Source organism: Labrus bergylta, chromosome 3 (assembly GCF_963930695.1).
Source record: "Labrus bergylta chromosome 3, fLabBer1.1, whole genome shotgun sequence".
In the NCBI taxonomy this organism is placed as follows: domain Eukaryota; kingdom Metazoa; phylum Chordata; class Actinopteri; order Labriformes; family Labridae; genus Labrus; species Labrus bergylta.
Genome location: NC_089197.1, coordinates 31548178 through 31574947, shown reverse-complemented (window position 1 = coordinate 31574947; position 26770 = coordinate 31548178). Strand labels below are relative to the sequence as shown.

The 26770-nt window shown below is 40.4% G+C and overlaps 1 protein-coding gene across 2 annotated transcripts in view; it reads right to left on the bottom strand.

Annotated features, from left to right (window-relative positions):
- Positions 1-26564, bottom strand: part of garre1 (granule associated Rac and RHOG effector 1) — a 37670-nt gene extending 11106 nt beyond the window's left edge. Inside the window, exons 1-7 of one of the 2 annotated variants that reach the window (XM_020630388.3) lie at positions 26500-26564; positions 12602-14056; positions 1980-2192; positions 1109-1249; positions 869-964; positions 544-705; positions 70-228 (exon numbers count right to left, since the gene is read on the bottom strand). In XM_020630388.3, the coding sequence (XP_020486044.2) occupies positions 70-228; positions 544-705; positions 869-964; positions 1109-1249; positions 1980-2192; positions 12602-13105 (1275 nt within the window). In that variant the 5' untranslated portion in view covers positions 13106-14056; positions 26500-26564. Of the gene's footprint in view, positions 1-69; positions 229-543; positions 706-868; positions 965-1108; positions 1250-1979; positions 2193-12601; positions 14057-25941; positions 26052-26499 lie in introns of those variants that run through there. The other variant, XM_065953147.1, reaches the window with a different exon arrangement.
- Positions 26565-26770: the final 206 nt, after the last annotated feature.

The following is a 26770-nucleotide window of genomic DNA, read 5'->3' as shown; positions in this document are numbered from 1 at the left end:
CCTCTGACAGAAATATTCCCGAAATACAGGTCGACTGTAGCGACCCTTTTCTTTAACATCTCTCCTCACCAGACCAGCCTGGGCAAACAGCAGCTGGACGGCCGTCTTGCAGGCTCCTCTCCAGCTGGATGGGCAGACTTGGTTGAGGACCTCGGTGACAGGAGAGTCCTCCCTGGAGGTCACTCCGTTCTGGCCCAGCGCCTCCTTAATGAGTTGCAGCATCGTGTGCTGAAAAGACAAAACATGGAGGGCAATCAACAGAAGCGGTCTGCCATCACTGCCTGCTGATATTAGTAAAGACCTGCTACTAAATTAAAACAAGATCCCCCACCGGCCCACATAACTGATGAGGTTAGCACTTCAAATAAAGTTTTTATTTCTTCCAAGTTACAGCCCTTCAAGTAAAAGTTGGTGATTTAGAGAAACACAGAACGCAACGTGATGGACATCGATCTTTTTTTCTAACTGACATGGGGATTTTAAGTTTGCGGGGGAAAAGTAGTGTAAATCTGGCCAGAAGAAGGGACCACAAGGGACCTTTACCGTTTTCAGTTTAAGGTTATCAGCCGCTGACTCGTTGAAGGAAACTCCTTTGAGGAAATGTGAGCCGATCTGTACAGGGATGGTGGGCAGCTCGCACTGGATGGGCTGGGAGGTGGTCTGCATCCTGCCTGCCTGCTGGGCCTCTGCCTCACTGCAGCAGCTCTGAACACACACACACACACACACACACACACACACACACACACACACACACACACACACACACACTCAAGCATGTAAACACATACTATACAAACACCAATGAATTACTTATAATTGAATAAATATGTCAAGAAATGTCGTGACTTCTTGAGAGTGAACCCACCTGTAAGGCTGCCTCCACAGCTTTGGGGTTAAAATGAAAGCCGGCCTTGAGCGCATATTCACTATGGCCCAGGCTCTCCAGAGCTGCTTTGTAGGCCTGGAGATGGAGGACCAAAATGATTATGTTCTATTTAATTGTAATTACTATATCTTTACAGTAACTTATATGTATTCTACATTGCTTGCAGAAGTGAATGGTAATGGTAGGTCTTTGCCTTGCCTCTTTCAAACGATATTTTACCTGTAAAGCATTGTCAATCTTCATGTTGAGCTCCTTCAGCTGATGCTCGGGGATGGAGGTGTTGTTGGAGCAGAAGAGCTGCTGAACCTGGATGCCCGCCAGGCAGCCGTCACGACCCCTCTCTCTCAGCCTCGCCATGGCCTGAGGACACAGCAGAGTCCCAGGTCAGAGACACATGCAGAAACAGCTACACTACTAGAGTACATTCTTGGAAAGAAATACAGGAAATATTTCAGAGTAAATAGACTGTACTGCAAAACAAGATGACCAGCATTCTAGATAAGTTATTGCTGAAAAGGATGCACAGAAGAGGAGTCACATAAAGGGTGTTTTCAGAGATATAACTAAAATTATATTTCTAAAATTATATTAAAATATCATAGATTAGAGCTCAACACTTGGCATCTATATAGTTTTAGAGAAAGAGTGCTGGCCTCTTCCCTCCGCCTCACCCCCCCCATCCAGCTCATTATATCAGGGTCTATCCAGGCCTAGAACCCTCCAGGGCTAACTCTCTGCATGCCAGGGCTTAACAGATCAATCAAGCCCCTATTCTCCCCTCTGCCTCTCTTTATTCAACACAGCTCAAAATGGGCCAGTGGGGCTGATTAGTATGGGGATTAGTCAGGTCCTCTTACAAAACTGCCTACCTTACAGGAGTTGGGATTAAGAGAGGTACAGAACTTTACACTGTAGGTTCACAGACAAACTGCAGCCACAAAGAGGAAATAGGAAATTGGGTCTGGAAATCACAAACAGCTGGCATCTCTCAGGAATGTGGAACAAGTCTGCATTTCACCTCACTCAGACAAACACCTTATTTCCGAGATCCATACAAGGAAGAGTCCTGAGGCGCGCAGTGGCTGCATACCTGAGCTGCACCCTTCCATGAGCGGGAAGCTTCCTCCAGCTCTGTGAGAGGCCCCAGATCAGAGCTTTGGGAGCGGGCGTTGGCACAGCGCTCCTGGGCCTGGGCGAGAGCCTCAGCCAGGCAGGACTGGGCCACGGGCTGGACCTTCTGCAGAGCCTGTGACAGAAACTGGAAATGGACCTGCATCACCGTGAGGAAGCACCGACCCAGCACCTGGAGAGACACAACAATAGATCACTGTCACAACCTTTGTCAATGTCATTCCTTACATGCTCGAGTGGCTAAGTCAGGGAGTTTGAGAAGAACTAACAACATGGATGCCTGCAGGCTAGGAAACTGACGTGCATGTCCTCCGTGATTGGTTAACACCGAATAATGAAATTCTTCAACTTCTTTTTGACAATCAATATTTTTAAAGCAGGACATTAAAATAATCCAACAAAAAGTCATGTTCATATATTTTGTACACTTTCTTAAAACTATTCAAACTACAGTGACTAGGAAACTGTACAAACCTCTTGGGTTTCTTTGCCTTGTTTTATTGTGTCCTTTTAACACCATAACAACAGAGACATAGCGCTGGTTTAGTGGTTTTGCAACTAGATCACATGAACCAAATGAGCAGCACATTGTCTTCAGACTACTCAATAATTTAATAATTTAAAACAAACTTAAAAAGAAGATAAGGACATCCCCTTATCCCCCAAAGCAGCTACAGTACTACCATGAAAGGAAAGTTACATCCAAACCAAAAGGCTGAGCGGCCAAGGACGTGTCATGAAGCACAAATCAGAGAGTTCCACATTTTTCAAAATGAAACGTCCTTCATGGGCAGATTTCACACAACTAAACGTGTATGAGTTTGGTTAATTATGAGCTGTACGCTGATATGAAACGTGTAAGAATGAGCATGTTGTATATTCCTACTTCTAAGCCAAAGACAGATGGAGAGCATTTCCAGGTGAGCATACGTATATGTTGGTGTTTGTCTGTGAGACAGAGAAGGAAGGTGTGTTTAAGTTTACTGACAGGGAAACTGCAGGCAGGAATGGAAACTTAAAAGCTTAGTACCTGTCTACTTATATTAAAAGGTCACATATTATGAAAAATACACTCTACCATGTTTTTCTAACGCTAATGTGTCACTAGTCTGTCTACAACCCGCCAATAATGAGAAAAGTCCATCCTCTCTGTCTTTAGCTCCACCTTTCAGAAAATGTGTGCTCAAACAGGCCGTTTATGACATCACAAAGGGCAGTAACCCCTTCCCCAGGTGGGTGATACTCCCACAGCTAGGTGTTTGTTCTGCCTTGTTCACTGTAAACAATTGTGCATGGTGCAAGAAAGACCAAGCCACCCCAAACCCTTCCAGAGAGAGGCGTGGTCAGACACAGCTGATTTGTGTTTAAAGCCACAGAAACAAAAACTTTTTGTTGAAAAGGAGGATAACATGTGACCTTTAATGAATTAATTTTGAGCTTTTGAGATAATAATGTAGAAAAGAAGCATTACATGGTTATCAGAATTGAAACAGTTCTTCTGTAGCTGAGAAAGTAACATTACTCCAAGAGGGAAGAGGAAACAACTGGAGGAGAGATATGACTGGAGTCAAAAGTTTCTAAACCTGTTCACAACATTTCCTCTGTCCCAACTCAATTACATTCTTAGATCACATTTAACCTAAATATATTTATCTCCCTTATCACATTAGCTTATCTGATTTCTTCACTTCGTAACTGAGTACTCATTTTCTCAGGTCAAGCATTATTTTTCTAATCTGATATTTGAAACATTCTAATTCACTGAAAATAGATTTAACCCAGTTATTAAACACTGCAGAACACACAAATATGAAGAACAAATATTTTTGGGTGACACAGGTCGCTCCTCACCTACCTAGTGAGCTGACAAAATGTGTGTATGTGTGCGTTTGTTTGGTGAGAGAACAGTAATACTCTGAAGGCCGTTGTTGTCCAGTTAGCAAAATAAGAGAAACAGGACACCACAGGATCTACCACAGGATCTACCACGGTCACAGGGTTTTCTTTTTCAGGTACCTGCTGAAAATATCTGGAGGGGGAAGCTGAGTTGTAAAGACAGAAATATGCTGTCGTTCTGAGGGCAGACAGGAACAACAGGACACAGCTGCTCTCACTCTTCTACGTCACATTTAATAGAGCACAACAATTTGTGAATGACTAACAGGCATAAAACATCTTAGTGGTTGTTGGTGTTGTTTTCATACCGAGTATGTCCCAGGATGGGACAACATATTCATCGTCCTCTTTGGAGCGTTTGAGTCATGGCTGAGGAACTCTAATGGGTGCTTTAACATTGTGGAGTAGTTCCATGTAAACATACTGAGAGAGGTTGATGGACCATTATTTCTATTTGGCACCAAGCATTAAGCTAACTGATTCACAGACTACATCTCAGCTTAGTGGTAAAAACATTTACTGCACTTTCTTTTATCACAACATGACCAGTTTGATTGGGGAGGGGGAATTTGCTGCATGCCGTCCCCCTCTTCACCTTTATTTTCTCTCCACTGTACTTCTGTCAGATTAAAAGATAAAGTGTCACCACTCACTCAACGTCTCAAAAAGATCACATCTGCCCAATCTTTGAGAGCTGGTCTATCAAGATTATTTCTAATATGACGACTGGTATTCAAAATAGACATGTCAAAAGGATATTGGGTAAGGGGACACTGGTAGCCTAGAGGTTGGTGCACACACCCCATGCACAGAGACTATAGTCCTGCAACCAGGCAGCTCAGGTTCAAATCAGACCTGTGGCCCCTTTACTGCATGCCATTCTCAACTTTCTCCCCATTTCTGACTCTATCCACTGTCCTATCTCTAAATAAAGACAAAAACCAAAAATAAACATTTAAAAAAGGACATCGGGTCAGCAAAAGTGTTTAAAGTGCGTTGTGATTTTATTTCACATTATAATCATGAGAGCAAAGAAGAGGCCTCTTAAATAAACTAAATATAATAAAAGAGAATATCAGAATACTTCTACACATCATACCTATTTAGCCTGTTGTATGTCCCTTAATAAGAAAGTAGTTATTTCCTTTATGTATTAGCAAACAAAGTTTGTGTGTTTTGTAAAACCAGGTGTTACTGGAGCATCACTTTAGACAAAGGAGAAACAGACAGTGACTTGTCTAGACTGCTTTATATAAATGTTTGGTGAGTAAAAATGCCCAGTGAATAAACAAAAGCTTTGCAAACTGAAGGAAAAATTATTATTTGTAATATTTTCTCAAACAAATGGTAACAGGTCAGATAGTTCCTCCAAAAATATGTAAGGTCACAAAATTAAAGACAATATATTTTTTTGAAATTCATGTGTTGTAAGAGCAGAGATTCGGTTTATTTGTCCCTGCCTGTTTAAAATGCTTCATATAAATACAGGTACAAGTCATTTGGCTTTTAATTATGTGACACTTTGAGTCTTTATCCTGACTAGTGACGGGTAATGCTGCCATTACAACAAATTCAATGTGATTTTTTTTTTTTGCAATTATTCCTTAATATGCTACTTTATTGAGATTTTTTTAGTGCTTGATTTTTAGAGAAACCTGACTTAAAATCTGCAGTCACACCAGCAGCTCTGTAAGGCTATGTTTAGCAACAGTGGCACTCTGAGTATAAATGGTGCGTTCCACCAGAGTTGACCCTGTTCTGGTTGTGAGTTGGCAACAAGACGTACAAGCAACATGAACGCACCCAGCAGTACCTTGGTTTTGTTAGCTAATACCAGGTGATAACAGCACACTATGTGATAGTTTGTTTGCTAAAAGAACAATGACATCATGTCCACTGATAGATCTTGCATGATGCTATCCGTGTGATTTATTTGATTACACAAAGAGGACTACATTGCCAATGCATACAAAAGTTACAGCTTAAACATTACTATTGATGCACGTAGCAACCATGTTGGATTTTAACTTGGGCTACTGAAGGTTCTCTGAGTTTCCAAAACAGAATTCCAACTTCAGGGGGCGATCCTGATGACGCATCAGACCGGCAATTCAGGAATCGCCCACTTCTGAGATCAAATGGACCGCACCACATTACTCCATGCTAACCTGCTAACAATGATTATGCTAAATTGCTGATGTTATTTTTTTAGCAGGTGTAATGTTCACTCTCTTTGTTCAGTATGTAAGTGAGCTAAGTATGCTAAGTCGCTAACATTAGCTAATTATCACTAAACAAAGTGTAGAGTTAATCATGCAAATGATAATATTGTTGATTGTTGTATTTACTGTATTCATAAAACACATGGGATCAAAGTTTTTATGAACGTCTAAACCACAAGTTTTTATTGTAACTGATATATTTTTATAAAAGCTTAAATGTCAAATTACTTGTGGGGCTAGAGGGAAAGTCGGGGATCATTAGAGTCAAAAATAGTTGTCCTTTGGAGACCATGACCGTCTCTACACAGTGACACTTCCATCTAATAGTTGTAGAGATCTTTCAGTTTGAACCAAAGTGTAACACTGATTGACCCTTCAGCTTAGTCTCTGGGAGGCTTGATAAACACAGGCTCATATCCAGAGTTCACAGAATGTAAAATATCTGCTTCTGCTGTTGATGTTGAGCAGCTATAAAGAACTCAAACAGTCCGAGGAGATGAGGGTGCATTCAAAGCAGACTAATAAAAGGAAGGAGATGGGAGAAGCCAGATAATGAATCATCTTGGATGCAACTCATACAGCCATCTGATGCAAACGGATATCACCTGTAGTGAGTCCTAATGAAGACCGCAAAATAACCCAATCACAAGCTGAGAACTTTGAGATAAATGCAAGTCAAAGTCTTACAATGTTGACTTCTATAACCAAGAGAGGGAAAAAAATGAGGCCATGGCTGCAGCACTAGATAATGGATAACACATGTGATTGGCTGTGCAGTATCCCGCACGGTCATGGAAAGTATGAGAAATAAGAGCACAGCAGAGCCAAGCCGACATTTGGCCCCTCTAAAGCCCAAACAAGGAGAAAAGTGAATCAATCAACATTTATACTTCTATTTTCTGAGAACACCTGCACTATAAGAGCAAGTCTAGGAAAGTGGTTTTCTTTGAAATCTAGAGATGTTCTAGGGAAAGGGAGTATGATCCTGTTATAATAACAAGATGTCCTGGCTACTGTCTTGTCTGTAAACCAGCAGCCTATCTTTGTTGTAATGTCAATGTTAGAAACCCTTTCTATTGCTGGCTCACAGCCTTTTATTCTAAGTTTGCTTCCTAAATCTTTCCTTAAAACAATCAATGGAGAAACAGGAAGGTCATGTTGTTTGTAATCCTTTCATTTCTCAGAACTGGTCACTTGAATATGTTGTTACCCTACAGACTGGAAGGAAGTTTAAGACAAATCCTTTACTTTGGTTAAAGAGAAAGTTTTTTTTTTTTTTTTTTGGTGTAAATAAATGTTTTACACTCATTTAACCTGCAAAAAAACACTTTCTTTAATTAAGGTCTGACAAATGAGTTGCCTGGATTTTCTTCCTTTGCAAATGTTTACCTAAAGCAGATCTTTTTTAGGGTTATATCTGGTATTGTTTTAATCCATGAGGCCTGGATATTGGTCCCAGAGATTCCTTCTGCTTGGTATTATATCAACTGCTTCCCTGGCACTTAAAGCAAAATTCTTCCAAAGCTGAAGTTAAATATTACAAATTGTAAAACTCCTTGATGAAAATGTTGATGTATTAAAATAAGAAATTTTGACGTCTTTCTACCTCGATGTGTCCTGTCAACAGATTAAGATATATCCTTGTTGTTTTAAGATGGAAAGACTTTTTAAACCACAGGGGGCCCTTTCACTGCAATATTGTTAAATGGCAACAGGTTATAATAAGAAACCAGGCTGAGCTACAGAGCTATCAAGGCCTTTTATATGGATCCAAGTGTTCTAGTTTCAAGTCTTTTCTATATGCAACAGGGGACACATTGCTTTAGTTTATTTCGTAAGGCCTTCTACTATCTGTTTAATAAAGAGCCACACAGATTCAAACTCATAGCTCTCTAGTAGGCTTGGGTATCAAGAACAAATTCCAACGTGGAACTGGTTCATATTTTCTGAGATTCTTGAATTCGATAAGGCACGTGACATTTGATTCAGCTTTTCAGTTCCTAACAGCAACATAAATAATTCGGAATTAAACCCCAGGGAGGATTTTGTCATCCATAAAAGTTCTCAGCAGCTAGGACTCGCTGTTCAGTCGTATCATTAAGTCATTTGTGATGCAGTATGTCAACAAAGAGGACCATGGCGGACCGGGGCAAGCAGTTTGGCCTAGCTACACTGAAATGTACAATGGCACAACAAAGATCAACAAGTAAAGCAAAGACATTTCATGTAAGGGGGGAACAGGGAGTACTATAAGATGATGCATTTATGGAACTTCAAAACGCAGTGAATCTGAGGGAATGCACTGTTCTCGATATGTTGCAGACTCTTATCCACTATTAGGCCCAGGTCGCAGTTAGCGTTAGCTGCTGTCAACAACTTGTCATGCTCAAGTACAAAAGACAGTTAAGCTCATATTCACATTTATATTGGGCTAACCAAATCACATAAAAAAATAATTCTAATTTTCTTTGATAAAAGTTCCAAAAATAGTCTTCAACCCCCTGTTCCTACAAAGAGACCCATGGAGTGCAGAGACTCCCTTCACTTTAGCCATGAGGGGTGGGATAGACAAGGAGAAAGTGGAGGAATGTCTCCATGCAGTTTGTTTGCCTCTTATTTCTCATGTCTAATTTTTTGTCCTAAAATACAATACACACATCATACCAACAACTGAAAATAACAAACAATAACTATGACATGTTTCACTGCAATTAGATAAACCTCTCGTACTTTGTGACCACATTTCATAAAGAAACCACCAACTATAAAAAAACAAAACAAAAAAAAACCCCAAGGGTGTTTCAAACAGTTTATGACCAAAGGGCTTTCTTTTCCAGTGTGTTTCCAGTAATAACTCGGGTTTGCTGGGAAAGCTCATGCATTTGTCTAACGAGAGCAGCCATGAAGTTCTCTCTGGTCATGGAGACCTCTGTGTCTGCCTCTGGTCTTCACTCTGTGGTTTAAACTTCCACTCTACTCTAAACAAACCGTGACATTTTCATGCATATTTGGCAGCGGATTCTTTCTGAGCAGACAGAGAGCTGGGCTCTGATTGGTTTGCTTTAAAGACTGCACTGACCTAACCCTTACGAGGGTTTTGATTGGGGGGAAGAAGGGGGGGGGGGTGGACACATGAGTTGGGGGGTAAAATGGGGGAAAGCTTCACATACCACAACTCCCAGATCTCAGAAATGCGTTTGGTTCTTTTTCAATACCCAATAACATCCAGCTGCCAAACAGCATTCCTCCACTCATGCAGACAAAAGGAAAATCCCTTTTACAGTAACACATCGACCACATAGTAAACTGAGGGCCAGTCTGCATGAACATAAATTAGTAATAGCTCGCTAACTTTACATACACAAACAAAAGCATGAAGTCTGTTTCAAATGAAATTGTAAATGTTCTGTACCATGAATAAAAACATCATTCAGCGTTTAAGAACCCCCTTACTGGGAAATTTTACTGTACCAGTATTGTGTATGGACAGCCATTTTCTTCAGGTTAGTATAACATACAGTACATACTCAATTAAGGCCTTTGTAAAGTATTAATGGGGTTCTTTCTTTTACAAAATGTACCCTTTATGCCCGGGGCCAGACACCAAGTCACTGCCAAACCGTGCGGTCTAAACTTTCACAGACTTGGGCTTCCTCTAATATTCATCTGTGCACATCCCAAACCACAGAGAGTCAGATTTACTGACTGTGGTGCCGAAGAGTTTCCTGTTTTGGGCTCAGCCACATCCACCGAGGTCTTGCTGGCCCTCCACTGTCTTAGCCAGAGCCATGTACCCTCTCACTGTTACATGCCACATCACAGAAACATGTTGGCTCTAATATCTGACTTTTATCACACAGACAAAACTGTAGCAATGTCCCATAGACTCTTCTAAGGTGCCAAAGGATAAAATAATGTGGTTTTTGGATACATTAGTGTAGTGAAGATGAATTTGAGGTGAGGAGAAGCTTTGCCAAGGTAAAATCTTTAGTTGTCCTTGGTTAAACCAATATATTTTAAGTAACCTAGCTGTGTGGAAGAGAACGTCCTGGTTCAACAAAAGGCGTGGCCAATGACTGAAATCACTCATATGCTGCCGCAAGCTTGTTGGAATAGACCATGTGGGTTTAGTTAGTTTTGCTTTGTATTTAAGCTTGACGTCCATTCTGTTTCCCCCTTGTGTTTAATCTGGGTTGACCAAACCACAAGATTCCCTTTTGTCTTATTGTGTTAGATCTGTTTTTTTAGTTCACACCTCATTTTTCCTCTTGCCTCACTGCTTTGTCCCTAAAACTGCTGATCTGAATATCTTACACAGAACATGTTTTTAAGATATCGAGTCCAAATATTCAAGAAGTGCTGTTCTTTTCTGACAAATGGTCTTTGTTAAGCAACTGTGTTAGCCAACTTTGAAGCCACAACAAAATTGATGTAGAGTATCTGAGAGCTAGCTGTCCTTATGTGATTGGCAGGATGCATTTCTAATTTATCAAGAGCTCCATTTGCTTGAATGTGAGCACGCTGGTGTTTGAGGATTTTCACATTGGGATGACAATGGAAATGTCATTTAATGTGAAGCATTGTTAAAATCTGTGTAAAGATTACTGCTGGGAAACAAACATTTGAACTAATTTTGTAACCAGGAGTATTTTTGCTTCTTCTGGTGATTTGCTTTTTAGTGAATTTTCTCTGTCGCCAGCAGGACGTCGTTTTTTCACCTGTCTGTAAAACGAACAATTTTTTATGTACATGCTGCTCCAAATCAATTGCAACAAGAGGGATTAATAAAGTTGTTTGAATTTGAATTTAAGCAATTTCCACAGTCTCAGAACTGTGTATTAAATGGAAGACAAATAGGCAGATGTAGTAATAGGGCCTGCATGGGTGTGGTGTACAGCTGACAATCCAGCATCTCGATATTGAAGGCACCACCAGGGAGACCATCTCTTAATGGGCAATTCCCACCTGATAGGGTTTTACTTTATTCAATTTAGCACAGAAAAGAACAAGCGGGACGGGATGTCAGACACCGATACAACATTAAAACATCCAATTTATTTTCAGAATAAAACATTCAGTTTTAAAATTTCAGAAAAATGACCGTTTCTTTGTTTATTTATGTGTTTATAAGGTTTGTATAGAGTTTTATAACACATGCGTCATATAATCTTGCACTGTCGCAAGTTAATCTGTTAAATTACTGCAGGATTTCCTTTGTTTTAGCACTCTGGGTCCGCAGCACAGAGAGACACGCAATGCACACGTATTTGGTGGAAGTTCAGGGTTAGGGCAGCAAAATCTACAACTTGAATTAGTCTGATCCTTTCCGTCACAATTATCAATAAAAATTAATATATCATCTTAGAGCGAGAGCAACTGTTGATTGTCTTCATTTATTTATTTACCATGTAGATTATTTTTGGGAGAAGGCCCATTTTAGATGAACTGTGTTCAGGCTCAGGTCTGACAGTCTAAACGTGTGTTATCCAACCTAGCTTCATGAACCTCCTGACCTGTCTGACTGCCAAGATTTAGTAGAAATGTGGGGGAGGGAGCAAGGTTTTGTACAACAGCTATATGATACACTGCTATTATTGCTAGTGAGTGCTAATTCACCAAGCTAAGAGAAATGCTCTTTAATATGTCATGGTCTTTCCTTTTCCCTCTTAAAAACACAGAACAGATGCAGACCTAGTTCTTGTGTGAATAGTGAAAATCACAGATTCACCAGACTGGAATAATTGGTAAGACAGGTGTGTGTGTGTGTGTGTGTGTGTGTGTGTGTGTGTGTGTGTGTGTGTGTGTGTGTGTTTGTCTCTTGGAAGAAGCCAAAACTGTCTTGATTGATCAGCGTAAAAGGAAAAGAGACGCACAAAGCGAATTTGAGACAAAAAGAAAATGAATCCCACGTTAAAGCTGAGCCTTTGGTTATTAAGTACATGAGTCTCAATATCTTCTACAAAACTCACATTAAAAAACACCTCGGGCAACAGCAGATTCAGTGTAGTGAAAAGATTGTGTGGTGTCCGGAGTGACAAAAGATGACTTTTCTTCTCACATCCTCAGTGTTTTTCACACCTCACTCTCAGATCCTGACACTGGCTCAACACTAGGCGTTAGAATCTTATTTGAGCCAGGAAACCCTGATTCATGGTGCCAGGCTTGTGACATAGCGCAGCTAAGCATCTTAGCACAACTGCAAGAAGACGATTCATGTTTAAATGAATGCGATAAATCATGCGCTGGTTAACTAATGCGCCTCAGGTTGTGGACTTGACTAATTCTTTCAAGGCGAGCAAACAGTAGAGATGAATGTCAATATTATTTTTGTTAGTTTGCAGACATGACAGACATGAGACTTTCATCTGACTTAAGTAAACACAATGTGACGTACTCCAGTACACAAATTAGATCAATAAGTTGTTTTAGTGAGATGGTGTGGGATACTTGTGTGAGCACCAACCTCAACATCCTGCAGGCTGAAGTCGTTCTGGTCTTTGAAGTTGGCGGCCCCGGCGCTCAGCTCCATCAGCATCTTAGCGATCTCAGGCTTTATTGCTGCAGTCAGCCTGCTGGCCGCCTCCATGACGTGTTCCTGCACGTCCTTCAGTTGCATAGCTGCTTTGGAATAGTGAGAGTTCCTGAACACGCTGCTGAACAGGTCTGTGAGGAAGGCGCTGGCCCGGCAGAACACGTTGAGGGCATCCAAATATTTGGAGATGCCTTGCTGGATATCTGCAACCGCGGTGGTGGCACCAGAAGGAGGTGGGTGGCAGCTGCCAGGCATGACCACCCCAGTGCCGATGGGTGAAGAGGCTGAGCAAGAGGAGGCCAGGGAAGCGCTCAGCGTCCGGCTCAGCTCAGGCATCTGGTACTGCTGGTGCTGCTGCACTTTCTGCTTGGACCCGCCGAGCAAAAAGCGACGCTTGTAGTCCATTTTACTTTCCTGTGCACTACAACAATACATATGTGGTGCAACAGCACCGGAAGCTGTTTTTAGTTTGTTTTCCACACAGAGTGCTCTTGTCGTCTTTACAAAAAACACCAAAAACAACTGTCCTGAAATCGTTTAAGTTTATGTAAAAAGACAGCCCAAGGCTTTAACCTGCCAGAGGCTCATCTTAGTGCGCCTTGTGGAGTGGCAGCACAGAGTTGGGTGAGGTTTGGAGAGCGATCAAAAAAGCTGGCAGGCTGAGTGAAATGCTTGCATGCAGCCCTGCTGCAGATACGTCAGGCTCAGCTTAAAAACAGCACTAACACACCTCCAGATTTACTGCTTCCAGCTTCAAACAAAATGGTCATATCAGGGGAAGAAAGTCAAAAACACTCCTTAATATACTGAAAGTGATTCTACAGCCGGGGTTTAAAGTGCATTAACTTTGCTTCAGTATGGGAGAAAAATCCTTCTTCGTACAGTATATATAGTATATACACAAGTGTATGTACATATAGATACCTATACCGGCCTGCACTAATAAAAGTAGAAAATCCTTTTAAAAGCTGAGAGAGAAAAATGAATCCAAGCAAAATTAGACACTGGTCAACAGCATGGAGGAAAGAGTACAGCAATAAAACAAAAGAAAAACAAGTAAATGCTGGAATCAGAGGATGTGGTTTGGGCTTTCCTTGTGCACAGGCTAGTAGAGGAGCTGCGGGAGGCAAGGGGTAGACAGATCCAGTCCGTCTCCAATCCTCTTCATGAAGCAGGGCTCTGCAGGCAGTGAGCAAGTGGCCAGCTGATAGCTCTGTCTGCTTGTCTAAAAGCTCCAAGCAGCTTCCTGGTTCCCTCCTGTCTGCTGGCTGAGGTAGATATTACTCACCACGGAAACAGGTTCGCTCCCAGATCTCGCTGTTCTCCGCGGATGCAGATTAGAGTGACAAAAGCACAAATGTATCTGTAAGGCCTCTAGGTCATTTCCTAAGGGAAGAAAGGGCAGAGACACAGAGGAGGGGGTTAACATCATGTCAAAGAGGAAGGATGAGCTGTGTTCTGACTGTTTTACTGTTACAAACAAAAAAAGACTGTGTGACCCTTTGCAGCTAAAAAAACATTTCTATGAGATGAGAAGCTTTTTCACTTGAATCGTAGCATTTCATGTAGTGATTTGCTATAAAGAATTTTATTTTAACAAGAAGCCTGAATTTAAGCAGACAGCAACAAATTAATTTGACAAGCAAGGAAAAAATAATTTTCTAGCAAAAAAAATATTGACTAAGCACTTTGAGTGCAGAAAGCAGTAAATGTTACTCTCAATCCCCATAAAAAAAAAAAAAAAAAAAAAAAATCAGATTTCATGCATTGTTGTCCTATAATAGCTTAAGCCTTATTCCCGAGAAATAAAATACCCTTTGTTATTTATATGGACAAAGTCAGAATTATGACAGTAGTTTGACCACTGGCCATAGGACTGTGTGTCCCCTTTCTGAACACTGATGTGTGATTTGCTTGTTTACAACCTGCCACACCAGAAAACCTTCACCGTCTTGAATTTGATTGGCTTTGTAGAATTAAGCTCTGCATCAACACAGTGGAGACCTAGCTGTATTTAATTAAAATCTGTTGAATAAAGAAAAACTGGTTAACTTCAGCTGGCCGTCCATTCCTCTCTAAGTAGTTGTAATCAATGGTTTTACTTAAAGTTCAGATTTCCAAGCAGCGGCTGATCCATCTCACACTTATAGAACATAAACCTATGTGGCTTTACATTTGTTGTAGCAGACTGTTGACCAGGGCCAGCCTAATCAGGATTTGAAGGTGTAGTCTATTTTCTATTTTTGTTTGTTAAACTCTTTAAATCCTTCAAAGACACAATTACTCCTTTTTGGGGGTAAGATACTTTTTTAAAGAAACTATCTTTATATATCTATCTTTATAAATACATCAATACAGGAGCAATATTAGACACCAACCATAATAAGCGACATGCATAACATTGTTTTACTAATAGGTAATCTGTTATTGCCTCTTCTGATTACAGCAGTATGATTGTTAAGCAATTCTCTGTACTTGTTAATATGATATTACACTTTGGTAAAGAGTTGTAATTTAAAGTTGTATATTTGAGAGAAAAGCAGCATGCCTTACAGTGAGCGACTCTGAAAAGAATCTCTGGCAGTGTCTGATTTAGCAGAACACAGCTGCGCAGAGAAATTCCTGCAAGAGGCCATTGTTGGAAGACACTGAAGGGTCTGTTGAACTATGTATAGTAGGAGTCACAATGCTTTCATTTAGCACCGAAGCATTATACGAACTTTCCTTCTCCTTTTGGCATTTCGCTTGACTAAGAATATAATAATCATTGCCAAGATCATCGTCAACATCAGGAGGATCACAACGTCACAGCTCTAACTGCAAGTACTCTTACTCAAAGCTCAGATTTCAGAAACACACACACTGACTACTGTCTGTGACATTTGTGATAAACAATTAATGCTATTAATATCCAATCATATAGAATACAAGGGGAAAACTGTAGAAGACCCAGCTAGCCTTGTATCAATGAATCTGCCTAGAGCTTGAAATAAAACAACCTTAAACTAGTCAGTACGATTAATGCAGTCAGAAAAAGTTTTCTTGTGTAAATCAGACTGCAATGTGTCTTTCATTGAATTTCTCAAAGTCAGTTCAGCGTACGCTCCCCAGTCCCCGTGTCGGGCTTTGACCTGGAAATCGATCAGGCTCAGCATAAATGTATAGCATAGCAGAAGTCGGCTTGTCGTTTGATTTAGCATTACATTATTATGCATGGAATTAACAGTGCTGTATAGTTGCCCATGTTTTCACTGTTGGATATACAAGTTTGCCACTTGTTAACTTGATAACAGGGTTAGTGCGCGTACCCCATGCACAGAGGCTTAAGTCCCTGACAGTGGGTAGCCCGGGTTCAAATCTTCCCTGATGACATTACCCACTCTCTCTTTCTCCCTAGTTCCCGACTCCATCCACTGTCTTATCTCTAAAATATGACCCGGAAGAAGCTCCAATAGTAACTTGCTAAAATGGGGCACATCTCCACCTACCATAGCCTCCTAAAATAAATTGATTCTCTGCAGGTGCTTGTACGTATACTGGGACAAGTACAGTGGTCAGATTAAATGGCCTAATCTTTACTTAAATATGCATGTGAACATACCGAGTGTCAAAAAGTTATTTTTTTCATCTTCTTTCTATTAAATAAAATAAATATAAATAAATGAATTTAACAAAAAATTTTGATTTTGTGTTAAACTGATAACCAGTAGGTGTAGTTTTCAAAGTAAACACTCCATAACTAAACCTGATCCTGTGCTTTGTAGAGCCCTCATGGCACTGAAGTTGACACAGACACACATGATAATATAAAACTAAATGAGATTCCAAACAACAACATCACAGACTAATCTGTTAGATACAGAGCTCCCTACATAGCAGTGCTATCATTCTGTGGACTGTGTTCAGACTCTTATCTTGTCGCACCACGCTAAAGCTTCTGTGTTTTGGGATGAGTCCGGAAAGTTTTAGAAACAAAACTCCATGTTTGTGTGGAGCTACCACCGTGTAGCTCGCTGTTGGCCTTTCAAGCTGGGCGTCCATAATGCTTCAATGCAAGCGTTCTCCTGACCTTCAAACCTCACTTCCTTTCCCAAACAGAGGGGTACACCCAACAAAAAAAAAAATCAGCCCACCCTCCGCTGTCCCCAGCTGTAAAGAGAAAAGACAGAGCCATGGGAAACCAGTAACCTCCTCATAAAGGGATAACCCCAAGATGTGTTTCCCATTTTCAACCCTGACGTTAATCTTTGAGTGTCTCAAGATTCGATGCAATTTCGATTCTTGGGGTCAAAATTCAAGTCAGAATCTATATTTCCATTCAAAACTTAGGTCTATTTTTAAATTAGTACATACTTCAGGATCTACTCCAGTCATCTGTGAGACTGGCTGAATTTCTTTCGGCTCCATTTGGCATTTTACTGAGTCAAAGAGCTAGCCTTAGCACTAAGCATGGAGAGATGGATTAGCCAAAAAAAAAAAAAGGGAAGTTATGAATCTATTTAAAATCTCACAAGATAAGTTTCTCGGATTTTACATCATCAATTTTTTCCCCCACCTCTAATGCCAAATCATTATCACCACCCCTAGACCTTGTTACATTATTAGGTTAACAGCCATAAAGCCTCTTTGTCAAAGTAATGTAAAAAAGTATACCATCAATAAGGGAAATAGGTAAATTAAGTTAAGGTACAGAAAAGTGACGTTTCTATAAGGATGAGATTTCTATTCAAGCCTTTCCATGGGGGAACCACACGCAAGTCTGTGTGCTTGTCAGTGAGTGGCAGTTTGAGAGCAGGTAACTAGTGCAACAGGCTGTCAGACCTCTAATTCTGCAGGGATTACAGCCACAGTCAGAACCTGCCAGGTTCCCCACAATGCCTGCTAGTTGACACACTAAATAGGATATTAGCCTTCTGCGAGGTAAACAGGAAACCTGAGCCCAGCCAGCCTGGGGCTAACAACTCTGGTTCTCACACTTTCACACTGCTGGGCTGAATTACAGGGACGAGTACAGAAATACAGAATGAATATCATGTTGTTTGGAAGAAGACTGACCAAGTCAGCGAGGCCACCAGAGGAAAAGATCATTTCATTCAATTTCTACATCTCTAATCAAAACTATTGTTCTCACTATTAGTGCAGAATAAAATGGAGGATCTGCTCACAGCTAATTGAAACTAATTGTGTTAACAATGGCGAGACAGATTTAGGAACATGGTTTTGGAGACCAAAATGTTAAAACGTTATCTTTGAGAAAACGCTATGTTTTTATGTTGGTTTAAATAAGAATCTATATTCATAGTAACTAATCTAAGAAAATGTGAATATGATGTAAACTGTGATTTTAGTGTGTGGTATGATGTTGCGTAACAAATGTGGCTTGAACTAGTTCTTTGGATTTTTTATACTTTCCCGAAACCTCAAATTGATTTGTTGTATCTCGAGATAGAGCATAACAAAAGCAGGAACTGATTACATTCAGTGAGTCACAGTCCATTCAGCCTGAACCACAAAGAAAAGTGTGGACAATCAGCTTTTTTACATTTTTTTGTTATCAGTCTGATTTTATGACAAAAGTGTTAGTGGTCTACATTTCCATTCTTGTAAATCAAATTCTAAACGCAGAGGTTATTCCAAGAGGAGCAGACATGACATCAATATGAATGAAGGTAGGTCCACTGGCTGTCAGCCTCCTGGTGCAGGCAGGGCACACTGTATTAAGAGTTTGCACCCAAACAAACACATGTGATAGCAGACTCCCTCAGGATGCACTGGACTTGTGCCAGTGCACTTATGTCCTTCCTCCTACAGGGGCTGCTTGGGGCTAATGTTAGACTCCACTTCCCCACTCACCAAACATGTCAGCTGCTCAGCTCCAACAGGAGAGGGGTTAAGGTTTCCTGGAGCAAGCTCCCTGTCGCCAGCAACAAATACGTCAAAGCAAGTATGCCACCGGGTAGAAGGTATGAAGTAAATCACAGCACCAAGTGTGATTTCCCCGACTTTGTGAAGCTTTGGGCAAAAAACTGATGCTAGCAGACGGCTAGGAGGGCATTTTTAAAGTGGTGGCTCTTAAACTGAGAGGAACTTTCTTGGGTCTCAATTTTTGACTTCTTATGGCTTAGCTTATCCCATCATGTGCACGCATATGTACAGTATTTTTTCAATCAAAAACCTTAACTATCCTCTTTTAAACTGTTTAAAATACAATTAAGTGTGAAACTTTGACAGGAAAATGAAAACAAATGTCCTTTCTGTCTGCTTTAAATCTTTGTTTAATCCAATATGGCAGTAGGGTTGGCATTTGGCAGGCCTTCAAATAATAACAATATAGACTTAATCTACAGGCTGATGGTCTGTTTTGCTTTAGGGGCCAGATAGAGGTATCAGTATTGAATTGAACCTGTTTCAGAACCAGCGTTGTGTACTGTTTATCCCAACTACATTGCTCTCTCTATAAAAACAACATTCCTACATGGGATAGAGTCCAGTGCATTAGCAACCTTCTACTTCTGCTCACTGAGCAGCTCCACATGGGCAGAGAAGTTCAGTTGTTCAAAGCCACCTTCACAGATGTTAACTAATGTTGGCCTTTTTTATACACAGAGTAAGGCTCTATAAATTCTGTTTTTTCCATTTGAATTTTTTTAAATTCTGTTTTACTATGTAACCACATTTTTGTTACTTAGCCAAGCATATTTTTTACCGGCAAAAAAGAATAAACTATGCTTTTTTTTTTTTTTCAAACATAGGGTTTGGTATGTTTCATATGTTACACTGGATCAGATCAGGAATTTAAGACACGGATCATTTGATCAGATATTGTGCTCGCCTTTATTTTCTAATCAGGTAGTAATGCCCAGGTAACCCTAACTTCCCTGTAGTTGAACATGATCATGATGTGTGTGTCTGTCTGACTGCTCCAATGACGCCTGTTGTAAGGGGAATGGGGGCCTGCATTTTAGCCTAACAGAGTCTGTGTGGATATGTTTACAGACTACAGCAGGCTGCGGGATAATGTTATATCATTATGTTACTGAATGTTGATGAATGCAGTGAGAGTGAATGGAGAAAAGTTGAACCGACCGTTTGACCGGATCACGTACATTTCCGACCATAAAGACTGTCAATACGGATTGTGTTCTGTCGCACTAAAAGTAAACAGGTGTGTGTGCTGGCTGGTGAGTGTGTGTGTGTGTGTGTGTGTGTGTGTGTGTGTGTGTGTGTGTGTGTGTGTGTGTGTGTGTGTGTGTGTGTGTGTGTGTGTGTGTGTGTGTGTGTGTGTGTGTGTGTGTGTGTGTGTGTAGGCATCAGTCTATGAGTGTACGCTAACGCTCTGACATGCTGCAGGAACACCAACATGCTTAAAACTCAGCATTTAGGGACCCCATTGAAAACGAGACGGCGCATCTCAAGGGGCTATCGCTCCAATAAAAAATGTCAATTTATATATTTACCATTTTCATATTTGGGAAGAAAAACCAAAACAATCACACCCATATTTAAGCAAATTCTGTGACGTTTTACTGTTGACTGACTCCATTTTCATTGTCTGATTCTGTACGCGTTGTCAGCATTGTAGAAATCAGGGGGCCCTAACAGATTTCCCCACAGATTTGACAAAATAACCAACAACCCTGTGGTCACAAGCTCACTTCTGTAATCTTCAGGATACTGCGACACATGCATACAAACTGCACTTACTTTTGGATCTGCAGCCGTATCTCTGTGCATGTCACATCACAGCTAGGTAGCTTAATAGCTGTGGATAGGGCAGCTGTTACCCACGCTGACAGCTCCTTATCCATCTGCCATAGTGAGGCAAGCAGAGGCCCTGTGACGCTCCAGCCACAGGCCTGATATTAGCTCTCTCGTGAAGTCTATTTCAGCCTCCATGGGCAAAACAGCTGCCCTATGGTCCACACAGCACTGTTTTTAGACTCTCCAAAAGGTTCAGCTCGAGGAAAAAAAAAAAGTTCTCCCCTACATCTGTTGCCAATGAAGCAAAGGAATGCATTACTCCAGAACCTTCCTTATGTGGGTTCAAACGAGCACAAAAAGCAGGTCAGGAAATCTAGCAATATGTTGCAAAACATCTCCTCAGAATGTCATATACTGATGTGGAAAAAAAAAATCTAATTGAGTTTTGGAAAATGAAATTGGGGCAGTTTATTTGAGATGCTTCAGTGAAGGCATTCCTGAGAACAGATAAGCTACAGTAAAGTCTGAGAATCAGCAGACAGGTCAAGGAGGTCAGACCAAACGTCAGGACATGTGCCGTGAGCAACTGTGTGACAGGAGCTGAGCCAGGCTCCTCTTGCCCACAGAACACAAGGAGAGTATTGTGGCAGAGCCTGGTCTCCTCATACCAGCATACCAAAAAAAAAAAAAAAAACACACATACACACATGCAGCTGCATGACTTTGTACGAGAAAGAAAAAAATAAAAGGGCATTGGCTACCATTTATTATTAGCAGCAAGAATAGATGTTCCTTCATTGATAATTCTCCTAAAATACTTTACATGCAGCTGCTGGTCTTTCTGGTTTGAGGTCATTTGGTTAGTTTCCAAAACGTGTGCTGTTTTTGTCCCATTAAGGGTTCTAAGGGGTTGGAACTTGGAACCAAAACATATTTACTTTGATACCGTGTTACCATTTTTAAAAAGCTTTAATGTAATGTCAAAATTTGTTCTGCTTGAGTATACATTTTAAACTTTCTTAAGCAGCTGGAGAAACGTTTCCTGCTGCTGAAGCAAACTACTGATGAGTAAGTTAGGACAACAGCAAATACTCATATCAGTCAAGAGGCTGATACAGCTGGTGGACAGGCTGGATGATATCAGACAAACCTGTACTAGCACAGCAGACGGTGTAAGTAGCTTATGGCTCCAATAAAAATAGCAGACAGGCCACTCTAACAAATGATATATGTGACTGCCAAACAGGTCTGTCACACATAGTTTACCATGTGCCTTATTCAAATAATCATGTGTTCAAAGACAAGAAAACTAAAGTAATAAATGCACTAAATCATCTAACGTCCCACTGCGGGAATCAACATGATAACTTACATCCAAAGGACACACGGATGACAAAAAATAATCTGGTTTGATCTAATCGAGCCGCTACACAAAGCATTTCTGTCGTTCAGTATTTGCAAACAGAATTAGCTCAGATATATCCTGCAGAACAGAAGTGTACAACAGAGCGTGTGCCCAGCCGGTGGGTTTCAACAAGTGAGAGCAGTGATGAAAGGCCATGAGGTCAGTTCCATTCAAGAAAGGCTGGTGGCAACCTGTGGGGATGAAAATCCTCCTCTCAGCCTATATTGAGCAAGCTATATACTGAGTTTGCAGGGTGTGCTGCATGCCAGCCACAAGGGTGCTGTATTTTTAGAAGGACAAGAGCAAGAATGTTTTCCTACACTTTGGGCACAATTAGATAGGAAACAAGGGTGCCACAGAAGTCAGGAAAGATAGTGAAACTTTTTTGGTATTTTATTTGGGGAAAATAAAGCCACGTATTCCAGAAAGTGCAATAAATTAGTTTTTTTAGTTAAAGCCAGAACTCAAACTGAACGAAGATTTGAAATGAAGTTAAAAAGCATTATTTTAAAGAAATAGCTTGTGTGTTGAATACATTGACGGGTATAATAACAACTAAATAATAAAGTAAGGTGGTGGAGAAAACATCCATGTTCTTACCAGGGGATCCAAGCTACTAGTGAAATGTCCTTAAACAACATATGTAATCTCTCTCTCTCAGCTGCACTCTCTGTCTGGTAGCTGACTCTAACTTCCGACCTGCTCGTGCAAAGGAGAGCAAAATATTTCCTGCAGGGATTTACTCATCTCAGATGCACATGCATTCATGCATCTTGCTGCGAACATTTGACTAGGGGGCAAATAGCTGACCACAATCTAAGGCCAAAGTGGTTTCCCAGGGGACAGGGGTGAGATTTCCCAGGCTACACAAGGCCTGTCCTCCCTCGTCTATAAGCCTACTAGCTGCTTCACTCTGAGTGAGGACTGACATAATAAGCCTATTCCAACCAATCAGTAAACAAGAGAAACTTAAATAAACTAAGGTAGAACCATGCCCTGTTACGGATGAGGCAGACTCCCACCCTCTACCACAGGACACCAGTGCAAATAGTAAAGTTACTTCTGTGCATCCAGATGAAAATCCTGGTTGTACAAAAGCAAGTCACACCAAACACTAAAACAAGCTGTCACCTCACAGATTCATGGCTGGCAAAACTTGTTGTAGGAGGATATTATCTAAGTTTCAGATGATAATGGAACTGCATCCAAATCATTTTGTGTTTTTAACTTTTAGGTCAGAGGTTGAAGAAATACCATAACTATCACAGAATAACATTCTCATTTTTGAGTCTGTATTTGGAATTTTGAGACTTTTGCAGTATTTTTTATACAACTTAGACTTAAGAGACAATAAGCCAGTTTGTCAAAACTTAAATTAAAAAAAACAATCAAGTCGTTCAATGACAAAGCCTAACTATTGCTCCTTTCAAGTATTAAAGCATCAACTCTTTATAATATAATACATTTACACAAGTTGAGTTTCTTGCAGCCTTATTGTCAGGGAGCTTTCTGCATCACAAAAATGTGCCAAAGGATAAAGATGTTAAGATATCACTGACGTGATGGTATTTATGTAAGTTAGCCAAACTAAGTCAAGAATAACTTAAAGAGTACCTCTTCTAGGTGTTGCCTGGTGGAATCTACAAACAGAAGGTAACAATCAGTCTCCTTTATGTGACACCTGTTATTCATTTGAAACTATCTTCAGGAAGTCTGCTGTATCAAAATATCAAACTACAGAGACAAAATAAATAGCAGCCACACAGACAGCCACTAACACAAACTAATTGTATCTGTATAGTTCAATCCAAAGGAAATACAATTTCAGAGTTCCCAAGTCCTAGGTTTACTCACCCATTCCCCAAGCAGATGCTCTCTTTAATCACTTATGTATAATGTAAAACTGAGCCTATGTTATAAAGCTCTTGTATTGAAGGAAATATTTCATTCCGTTCTGAAGGACACAGTGACAGAAAAGCACAAGACAGGCCTGTGCTCCACCCCGGGCAAACGCAAACAGTAATCTTGTGACTGTATGTCAACTTCCTCACAGAAGCATCCGGATTCAATGTAAGACGAAGGTTAAGTGTTACAACTGGTCGTGTCACACGCTGACAAATACTGAAAAACAGTATGAAAACAAACAGTGGCTTATTACCTGTTGTTACTGCTCAGGCACACAGTTGAATAAGCTATTGAAAAGAATGAGTTTGGACAGAGACAGGAATTTTGCAGAGCAAAGCACGTATTTCCACAGTGACACAGCTGTGGCAGATGTCAACATGTAGGTTCAAACTCAACAAAAGTAAGACAAACTTTCACATAAATACCTCCTTCAAGGTGTGGGATTATACTTTACTAAGATTCTACGATCATTCAAAGCTATGAAACATCTGATAGTATCACTGCAGACAAAACAAACTCAAGTTTCAAAGGTTAAAAAAGGTTACAGTCCCATTCTGAACACTGTCAACAACATGGTGCTTTACAAGCCAGCAAAAACAAGTCCATCTCTTTCACCAAACTAGAATACAATATATGTAGGGAGCTTAATAAGAAACTAAAGTCAATTAGGTTTTGATTATATGTTTAGCAGAGATGCACCAATAGTGAAAATCAGGGCCGGTATGATGTTTAAAATAACAATTTGGCCAATTGCTGATTGTGATGGTTTTTTTCATTACTACTTTTTTGTGTAAGACACTGTGCAAGACTCCCACACTGCCGACATCTTCTCTAATGTTAGATCATGAAAACCGATTCGTTTGTCCAACAGGTGACTTCCTCTGCCCAAAATAAAACCTCTTCTTGAAATCAGCAGTTAGGTGTCCGAGCTTTCCAGCAATCAATTATTAAGACAAAACAGATAAACATCGGTTCATGCTACATTATTTGCAGCTGAGCCGATGTCTGTAAACAGGGCCGATATCTACTGATAACCATGTTAAACTGATGCAAAGGTTCAATCCTTTTGTTTATTACAAGCTTGTTTGCCCCAGTAAAATGTGGATTAGGCCATAACAATGAATGTTAACATTTAAATTCCATCAGTCAGCAAATCAAAAACAAAGACACATTCAATCAACGACCAAGATCATGAGCCATCTCTTTGTTATTTCTACATGATGTCAAAACACTGTTTCCTGGATAGACTGTCTTTGTCTTCACTCATCAAAATAAAATGGGGCAATATCATTTATTTATGCAAATCAAGATCTCTTCTGAGACTTTATAAAGCCATATAAATGCAGTGCGTTTACTGCTCTTGTGCTTATTTTAATAACTAGCAGCCACTGGGGTGAAAAGAAAAACGTTCTATATATATTTTGATGCATTGAGACTTTATGAATGTATTTCAGTGAATTGGTGTGAGGATAAGATAATACCTCTTTGGTTGCAGTGCCGCTCTTTATGCTATTAACTCACAAACATATGCAACCTTCAAACCACACCTCAAACAGTGGATAAAAGAAAACCAAGTCTGTGACCACCTTTAACCTCTATTATATTCTTGTGTCACTTGTGCCTTTGTATTTTATTTGTATTTTATCTTTCTCTGTTACCTGTCTAGGGACAACAGATGGAAACTAGCACTTCTGCTATAATCTGGCATTTTTACAGCTGTTCATTAATATGCACTGTCCCTAACAAATAAATAAATAAATAAATATAAAAACTCATCACGGCTTCCCTCATGCAAACAGATATGAATGCAAACAAACACACACCGTGTAATTCATTCATATTGAAACACAAATGAATTATAATTAGCTGCATAGTTTTGTATTTGTTGAGAGATTATTTTAAATCCAGATTACTGTGTTTAGCAGGAAGGTGTAACTGAATCCCTGCTAGCTCAGTTAGCCGGTTTCATCGAAACTCTCCGGGATGTGCATGGCCCAGGTCATGGAAATATTATGTCGCAGCTATTAATACGACTTTAGATCCAAATACAACAGTGCTGTTGAAGTGTGCACCAAAACAGACAAAGTTGGAAATGAGAGTGAAGTGAAGGTAAGCCCTCCTCATTCCTGAGTTTGACACTCGCCCACCGGCCACACAGAACCAGACTCTCGACTGCAGCGCGTACCTTACAGCCCAGTACGCCCAGCTCCATTATCGGACAAACCAGGTAAAGCTCATTTACTCACACGTCGGGCCTTACCTGCAGTGACATGGTTATCCGCTGTCAAGACATGGATCAAATCAGCAGCATCACCCACGGATGCAGACTTACAGAAAACAGAAATAACCCGACACCGCCAGTCGCTCCTCCTTCTCTTAGCCTAGGCGGATGCGCTTCATCAGCAGACACCACAATGTGTTTGTTCACCAGAATGTGATGACTATTCAGTTACACAAAATGTCTGATGCATATTGGATATAATAAGAAAAACACGCGTCCAATACATTTATGTGGGACTAATATCGCAAAACATAAAGGAACATGCATACAAATATGACATAGTGATGTACGTCCGATAATGGATGCATTAGTATTTCTAGGCAGTGCTAGCTATATAGCTAAGAAGCTAACATTAGCAACATAGCTAGCACTCTGCGGCACGGTTTGTAAGCGCTGGTGGAGGGAACTGGTCCCAGTAAGACTTCAACAAGTGCCAGCAGCAGGCAGTGCCAGCGTCACCCAGAGGAAAGTAAACTGCTTCAGTAAAACGCAAGAAATGTGTTAGTAAATGGTAAAGTTAAACAGCACGTCGCTCACCAGCTCTAGGCATCCACCCTCTTGACAGCGAATCCCCTGTCTGTATGTCCACTGCTGGAAACCGGAAACACACACATAAAGCAGGCGCTTCCGGTGAGACCTTCACAATAAAGCTGTTACAGAGACTTATGTCGCCTATGAAATCTGTTTAAAGGATAGATCCAGCGAATTTCTTTACACTTTACATTAAGTTTAATAAAACACTATTAAAAAAAACAATTCACACTAAAATTATTATTATTATAATGATTATTATTATTATTATTATTAT